Source organism: Sphaerodactylus townsendi, linkage group LG02 (assembly GCF_021028975.2).
Source record: "Sphaerodactylus townsendi isolate TG3544 linkage group LG02, MPM_Stown_v2.3, whole genome shotgun sequence".
NCBI lineage: Eukaryota > Metazoa > Chordata > Lepidosauria > Squamata > Sphaerodactylidae > Sphaerodactylus > Sphaerodactylus townsendi.
In genome coordinates, this window is record NC_059426.1 from 150,894,829 (window position 1) to 150,903,753 (window position 8,925).

At 42.3% G+C, this 8,925-nt stretch overlaps 1 protein-coding gene across 1 annotated transcript; it reads left to right on the plus strand.

The window, feature by feature from the left end:
- The first annotated feature begins 5,995 nt into the window (after window positions 1–5,995).
- GPR65 (G protein-coupled receptor 65) lies at window positions 5,996–7,974 on the plus strand. Its single transcript, XM_048486464.1, has one exon. The coding sequence runs from the start codon at window positions 6,075–6,077 to the stop codon at window positions 7,137–7,139; it is 1,065 nt and encodes a 354-aa protein (XP_048342421.1). The 5' UTR covers window positions 5,996–6,074; the 3' UTR covers window positions 7,140–7,974.
- Window positions 7,975–8,925: the final 951 nt, after the last annotated feature.

An 8,925-nucleotide genomic window follows, 5' to 3' on the forward strand; every position in this document is an offset into this window, starting at 1 on the left:
AAGGAAGAATTCGAAATAGATAAAACATTTTTGGCATTATACTCATATTTAGTGTTTTGATTTTTCCTGTTATCGATAAGGTCTTCTTATCCCATTCTTTTAATTGTTTTAATATTTTTTTTCCATCTTGCCTCATAATTATATTTAAATATCTTCTCCTTTCTATGTGTTATTATAATACCTAAATATTTAATCTTTTTTACTAGTCTTCTTTCTAACTCTTTTTTCCACATTAACCCCCATTATTTCTGTTTTTTCCATATTAACTTTTAATTCAGAATATTTCTGAAAATCTTCTAGAATAATTTTTAATTCTTTCATTGTATCCACCGGATTCACCGTTATTACTAAAATATCATCTGCGAATAAGTTTAATCTTATTTCTTCTTGGATCTCACCAAATCCCTGGTATCCTTCCAACACACAATTCTTTCTGCCAGAAAGTCTCATCTGTCATTGTTCAAATGTGTCTATAGTGGGCATCCTTGCTTTACTCCCCTTTCAAATGTCATTGTCTCTGTCCATCCATCATTTATTCTTATCTTTGCCTTTCCTCTTAAGAACATAAGAACATAAGAACAAGCCAGCTGCATCAGACCAGAGTCCATTTAGCCCAGCTCTCTGCTACTCGCAGTGGCCCACCAGGTGCCTTTGGGAGCTCACATGTAGGATGTGAACGCAATGGCCTTTTGCGGCTGTTGCTCCCGATCACCTGGTCTGTTAAGGCATTTGCAATCTCAGATCAAGGAGGATCAAGATTGGTAGCCATAAATTGACTTCTCCTCCATAAATCTGTCCAAGCCCCTTTTAAAGCTATCCAGGTTAGTGGGCTATCACCACCTCCTGTGGCAGCATATTCCAAACACCAATCACACGCTATGAAGAAGTGTTTCCTTTTATTAGTCCCAATTTCCCCCCCCCAGTATTTTCAATGAATGCCCCTTGGTTCTAGTATTGTGAGAAAGAGAGAAAAATTTCTCTCTGTCCACATTTTCTACCCCATGCATATAATTTTGTGGGACTTCAATCATATCCCCCCTCAGCAGGCTCATCTCCAAGCTCAAGAGACCCAAACGCTGTAGCCTCTCCTCATAGGGAAGGTGCTCCCAGTCCCCTCAATCATCCTTGTTGCCCTTCTCTGCACTTCTTTTTCTATCTCCTCACATCCTTTTTGAGATGCATGCAATTGTGAACTGGATGACACAGTACTCCAAGTGCTGTCGCACTAATTGCTTCTTTATAAGTAAGGGCATGACAATCTTTGCAGTTTTATTCTCAATTCCTTTCCTAATTATCCCCAGCATAGAGTTTGCCTTTTTCACAGCTGCCATGCATTGAGTTGACATTCCCATGAAACTATCAACTAAGACGCCCAAATCCCTTTCCTGGTCTGTGACTGATGGCACTGACCCCTGTAGCGTGTATGTGAAGTTTGGATTTTTTGCCCCTATGTACATCACTTTACATTTTGCTACATTGAACTGCATTTGCCATTTCTGAGCCCACTCACCTAATTTATCAAGGTCCGCTTGGAGCTCTTCGCAATCCTTTGTGGTTCTCACCACCCTACATAATTTGGTATCATCTGCAAACTTGGCCACCACGCTGCCCACCCCTACTTCCAGGTCATTTATGAATAGGTTAAAGAGCACTGGTCCCAAAACGGATCCTTGGGGGATACCAAAACCGGGTTTTCCGAGAATCGCACTATCCGTGAGTGTTTTTTAAAAATCCTGGGTTGCAGTTGCTTGCAAGCGAATGGCTGGGCAGGAGGCACTTTACTCGGCTGTGCCTTCATTTTTTAAATTTCCCACCCAACCCATCATTGCTTCACTCCTATACAATCATTTAACTGATGCTCTTAGGATTCCTTTAATCTTAGATAATCTTGATCCTTACTTTTGTGAAAGCATAGCAAAATATCTTTTAAAGATTATAGACGCAACGCTAGATGGATATTAAGCATTAGATTGCTATCATCATAACAACAACAATGTTGCTCACATTAACTATTTGCTACTGTTATACAGTTCCTACCTCTGCCAGCAACCTTTGGGTTCACGGTCACCCAAAGTCAAATAACCTGTGGGTGATTCATTGAGAGATGCCATAGTTTTGTTATTGATTGCCAGATGGAGTGACAACTGAAGGCTGTGGCAGCCTATGGGAGTCAAATCAATTGTTTGCCCATTTCCTCACCCCTTATCCCTTGTTCTGGGTTAGGTGCCACTCTAACAAACTCTGTGTTTTATAGTGGAGTGTTGATACTGTATGCTGTTGTGATGCCTGGGCTCTGTTGGTGGGTTTTCAGTCTGGTCTGTGGAGAGGTGTATAGGAATGGCACTTTTGATGAGTCCATTTGGACTAAACTATTGATAAGACTCTGAATGGCTGCTGTATCTATCTGTTTTTTATGGACAATTGTTTTATTGTTTTATTGTATTTTGGAATGCCAATAAAGGCTTGTCTATGTTAAAATTTCCCACCTTACGTCTGCATAGCCATGCAGGTGCAAAGGGTCATATCATGAGACAGCATGGCTGTGGGGGTCCATTCGGGCATGCCTGCGTAGCTACGCATCGGTGGGAGGTAAATTAAAAAAAATAGATGTGCCTCTATGTGAAGATGTGACAGCAACCCGCATTGTTTCTGTGGGCTCCAGTCTCTGGCTGCACAGATGCATTGAAATGCGAAAACAGGAAAGCGGGTTCCTTTATTCTGACCACAACCTACTGTAAATTTGCTGTGTGGAAAGGGCCTAAGATCTGGGATGCTCACGTTCAGATCCTCATTCTGCTATGGAAAATCAGTCCAGCCTCCCTCAAAGGGTTGTTGTGAGGATGAGCCAGAACAGGAAAAACTGTGTTCCAAGCTGTTTTTGGTGCACGCTGGAGAGAAAGGCATGATATAAATATCTAAATAAATCAATTCATTTCATATAAATAAATAGGAGACGCCAGATTTAGAACTCTGAGACCAGCTTTGGTCACTTCAGTCACAAGAAGGAAGTTATACTGCTGGGAAAAGTAAAGAAAAGAAATACACCAGGAAGCTGAAGCATTCAAAAATATGAAAGCACTGAGTGCTTTTGTAGTTTAAAGATGACTAAGGGGCACATGATACAAGTTTATAAAATTATAAATGGTAAAGACGTAGTGAATAGAGAGAGTTCTTTCCTTCTCTGGAACAGAACTTGCAGTCACCCAATGAAAATGAATGGCTTTAGGTTCAGAACAGTATAAAGGAGTACTATTCTGCATAATGCCTGGTTTACTTTCAGAATCCAGTGTCACAGTAGATCACAATGTCTGCTAGCTTGTGTTGATTTGAAAAAGAGCTTTATGCAGGAATGAATGGAATAAAGAGCTAGATTGCCATGCTTTGCCAAAAAGATGGGATATGGCCTTCAAGTTAAACCTGCTCTCCATGGATCTCAAGATACATCTATATATATAAAAAGCTAACAGTGACTTTGTTACTCATGGCCTAATGCGGAAACGGCTAGACGGATCCCCCCCCAAATTTTCACATGACGTTCCTCCCTGTTGCGAGCAGGTAATCAGACCTTCAAATCACCAAAAGTCCATACCTGAGCCAGGTAAAACGTCTTTTTCCTGGCACACCAGGCCATGAAGCTGGCTGTGTTTAACTGTCACCCTTAGAATGTTCGTGCAGCATGTCTGTGGCCTGAGGGGTTGGTATGCCCTTACAATGTTCGCGCAGATGGCCAGAGATGAGCATTGAAAACAGTAAATAGGTAATACTATTAGGTAATACAAGTGGAAGTGAAACACCTACACACTTTGCCATGTGAGACATCAGGTGGGGTTCCCCACCCCTCACACGCAGGTAACTTTCACTCTCTGTGCCTCACCCACTGCTACCACACAAGACACATACTCTCATACACATACAGTTCATCCTCACACACCTCACTCCGCCCTCCCTCACATCCAACCACCACTTACCCACTTCCTCACCCATACTCGCCATAGCTCTCTTTTACTAAAAGCGAGCTGGAGTTTGCCTTTTTCTTCTAAGAAAATCTGCGGGGTGAGGGTGAACCAACACTACTGGCTCCGCTTCTTTTGCACATGGCCCTTTAAGAACCCAGGGAGCTGGCCTCGATCTGAGCGCCTCACCACCCTGCGTCTGCTGCCTGACTGGGATAGCCTCCTTGCCCCAGTTCTGCCTTACCCAAGCCAGGACTGTGCATGTCAACCAGCCTCATGGACAGTGGGATTCACGCTCTGGACAGTTCCGTTGTGGAATGGAAAGGGTTACCTTATACTAAAAAAACAAGACACCACCATATAACAATGTGAATTGAAAAGGAAAAGAGGGATTCCATTTGACCACCCCAAAAGGCTATGCTGCTGATCATTGGACCTGCATGGACATCTGTGTGGGTTGCGGACTGTGATGAGAAGGACAATTGCCACAGCAACGCGTGGCCGGGCGCCGCTAGTTCAAGAAAAAAATTATGTTAAAGATATACTAGACACCTCAGAGACTCTTTAGCAAAGGAATGAGTGGGGAGGGGAAGAGGAGGTGAATGGAAGACTCCTTAAAGGTAGAGAAAAGCAGAGTATAAAAACCAACTCTTCTTCTGAAGTATCTAATTGTTGGTATTGTAACTCACCAGATACTTCCCTTAAACATATTTTGGATATGTCCAGTCACCCTTTTTTTGGAGAAGTTGTTGTTATTACTCATACCAATTTTGTATGAGACTGTTGATTGATTTTTGAGGATGTCTACTGTGTTTCCCCGAATATAAGACAGTGTCTTATATTAATTTTTGCTCCCAAAGATGTGCTATGTCTTATTTTCAGGCGATGTCTTATTTTTCTGTGTTCTGTTCATCGGGCATGCTTCCAAACAAAAACTTTGCTACGTCTTACTTTCGGGGGATGCCTTATATTTCGCACTTCAGCAAAACCTCTACTATGTCTTATTTTTAGGGGATGTCTTATATTCGGGGAAACAGGGTATGTACTTTTAAACTATTTGCCTGTCTCTCAGAGGCTAACCCATGGTCAACAAAAATAGACCCACCCACCCCCTGCCCTTAGTAGAGCTGACATACTTTTATTACAACACTGGAAAGATAAATGCCCACCTCTGGGAAATTAATGGATTGAGAGCCTTAGAATTCTATCCATATTTGAATGCATGGCATATAGACAGCAACTGTGCATGGAGTGGTTTTTAGATATTTAGAAACCATTTGTAGAAGCTTAAGTCTAGATCTGCCAACACTGTTATTATATTGTTATCTTTATGTATATTCTTATGGGTTTTTTAATCTTTTTGTGTGTGAGGGGTGTGTGTGTGCTTTTAAGGAAATAAAAAGATGGGGAAAGATGGCCAAGTGAGGTCAGTGCAGACACATTTGCTAACAGCTATTAATGATGTTCAGCTCTCCATGTTCAGAGGAAGTGTACTGCTTACTGGAATAGATAGATTTTCAGTCCAGTAGTGGTTTCTTCGCCCATATTGTCAAGACTTTCTTCCAGATCTGTTGTTGATTTTAATATGGACTTCTTTGTTCGCAGTGGTTTTTCTAATGTAAAGTCGTCCCATCTTTCTTCTTTCTTCGTCTAGTTTCAGTACCAGCTACTTCAGGTCCTTCTCACTCTCAACCATTAGGGTTGTATCATCAACATACCTCAGGCTGCTGATGATTCTTCCACCAATTTTCACCCCGGTATTTAAGTCCAGCTTCCTCATGATCACTTCTGCATGGAAAAGGAGAGAGGATGCACCTAGTACCCTTTTTGATCTTGAACCAATCTGTGTCCCCGTACCTGGTTCGCACTGTGGCTTCTTGGTTGTCATAGAGTGCTGAGATCTGCAAGTGAAAAAATAATCATTTAAAATTATCCTAGATTAGAATGACAAGTAATCTGTAGTTCTGAGTTTAATCAAAGTAGCTAAATAAGCCACCTAACTGAATCTGTTCTTTTTCTTTTGCAGCAGATGGGGGGCAGCGAATGAAGCCCTTGGTTTCCAAAGAAGGCTAAGGATCCAATAAGAAGACCTTAACTGTTCTTCTCTATCCCAGCTGGACAATGGCCACTAACAATCCATTAACTACTTATCTGGATTTGACTTTGAATGACACAACAACAGTAGAGGGAAAGAACTGTCATGTAGAGCACCAGCTAGATATGTATTTGTTTCCTGCTTTTTACAGCATTTTGATTATCATCAGTATTCCCACCAATGCTGCATCTCTTTATGTATCTTGTTGCCAGGTGAAGAAAAAAAATGAACTGGGAATCTATCTCTTCAGTTTATCTTTAGCTGATCTGCTATACACTCTCACCCTGCCCCTATGGATTTATTATACGCAGAATGATGACAACTGGACTCTTTCACATAACCTTTGCACAGCTGCGGCTTTCCTCAAGTACCTGAATTATTACACCAGTTCAGGATTTCTCACCTGCATTTCAGTGGATAGATATTTAGCTGTGGTTCATCCGCTGCGGTTCCATTATCTGCGTAAAAGGAGATTTGCCTTCTTTGTCACTGTTATGGTTTGGGCCTTTGAAATTGCATCAAACGCCAAGATTCTATATAAAGATGACACATTTGAAGACAATAACTATACAAATCATACTCTTTGTTATGATACATATCCTCTAAGAGACTGGCAAGTCATGTTTAATATTTACCGGGTCTGCTTGGGATATGCAGTTCCTTTGACTGTCATGGTGTTCTGTTACCACAAAATATACCAAGCTATAAAAAATAATCAAGCCACGGAAGACAGGGAGAAAAAGAAAATCAAGGACTTATTGCTGACCATCGTTGTTACCTTTTTTGTGTGCTTCACTCCCTACCACATTGTGCTGCTTCTTCGTAGTATCTATGAGCCAAACGATTGCCCCTTTGCTGAGAGAATGTATAAGCCTTATAGAATTACAACTGCGTTGACAAGTTTAAATTGTATACTGGACCCAATTCTTTATTGCTTTGCAAGTGAAGTTGGAAGAACAGATGTCCAGAACATGTTCAGGAGGTGTTTTTCTGCAGGCCCCAGCAATGTGAAACAGTCAAAAAATGTTGCCTTGTCCTGCAGTTCACAGGTAGAAACTGGGAAAGTTCCAGAATCAGCCTGTTTTCTGTAGGCTTTGCCACGACAGAGGGCTCAACTGGACCAATATGAGAAAAGAGGTCTCAATTCCTTCATAAGGTTGAAGCCACAGTTCGTCAAAGCAGACATCAGAAGAACCTTCAGATTAAAGAATCAGCTGCTTCTGCAATTTGGCAATTTTTTCATCAGACAGTCCCCAAATGCTCTTTCTGCCCCTGCCCTTGGAGGGAAGAGCCTGCAACATCTACTTTGTCATCAGATACCAAGACCAAACTCCCATACACTCATTCATGCATTCCTAATTGTTTGAAATATGAGAAATTTAATTGAAGTAAGTTTCTTTGGAAGCCAGTCTGGGTTAAACAGTAATATACAGGGAAGGACTGCCCCATCCAAAGGCCAAGGCACCCAGCTGTGGCCCCGCTCCATTGCCTTCAGAGCGCTTTCGGGTGGCACAAAGAGACTTTAAAAAAACCCTCCTCAGCCTCTGAAAAGCCCTCCTTAACTCTGAATGGGCTTACGCCACACTTTTTGGTGGCACAAATCTGAGGCAGTAGCAGCAGTGTTTGTGGGGTGAATGCCTAGGTGGTAGCTGACTGTAGTTGGCTCCACCCCCACCACCCGGAAACACCTTCAGCACACTGTGGCTGCACCAGAGGGCTGTGACATCTGCCCACCAGCATTTATGCCTTTCTGCTGGGGTAGGTGCCCCGGAGAGGGCAAATTCATCAGCGTGGGCCTGTACCACATCTGGAAGGCAGTTTGCCCCCCTCCACTGGATGGAGCTGTGAGTTTCATAAGAGGGCCATAAGCAGAAAAGCAACAATAGATTATTTTATACTCTGATTTTTCATGTATCATTACGTTAACGGAAGCATAAAATAATTACTGTAGAATTATAATGAATTTTCTAAATAAATAAACAGACCTACTGTTACATTTGTTCACAAGCTCTTCCTCTCGAATTTGCTTTTTTATTGTCCTCTAGAAATTGCTTTTGCTTTTGCACTGTCCACCACTGGGGGCTCTGTGAAGCATTGTGAAGCATTGTTTATTCCAAGAAAAGCTGAAATCCACAGAATAACATAATGCATTGTGCATAGTGCATTGTGCATAGTGCATTGTAGTTGCCATTTTCTTCTCAAGAGATGACACCACAGTTTCTCCAGATTGCCAAATGGTCCAAGATGCAGGAAACACATTGTTAGCTCTGTCTTTGGATTGGGAGGAGGGGGAGGAGTAAGATACAAATCAATCCAGGCTGAGCATTGGTGCAAATCCAAGGATGCTGTCATAGTTCTTTTCCTGTCGGAGAAGTATAAACAACCTCAGACAAAGCCCATAGTTTCCTCTCTTGGTAAAACAGAAGTGTGAAGATCAAGACTGATCCATCTCAACCTGGACTTTCTATAAAACCAATAAGAAGATTTGGGTAGAATGCTGTTCAGAAACAGGACCCCCAGTTAGCACATAGGCCTGCCTGGTAATGGACAGGTCGCACAACGAGGTCCTCTGTCCTCTGTCCTCTGTCAGAGGTAAACCACGCTGCCTCACTACCAGGCACAGCTACCTTTCAAATTGCTCTTTTGATGAGGCAGACCCAAACTATGATTGCATTCTGCCTGTGGCAGACCTGAACTAACTTCTGCTGTACTTCCCTCCAGTGGTCCATCCCCCCTCTGAAAGGTGATTGGATGCTGGAGTAGCACTTCTACAAGCTCAGGAATGAAGCAAGTGGTTGCTTTTCCCTTCATTGGGCAGGGCAGCCTGATCTCCATCACAGTAGTACAGGTATGGTTCCCAACTTGCCTGGTGAACAC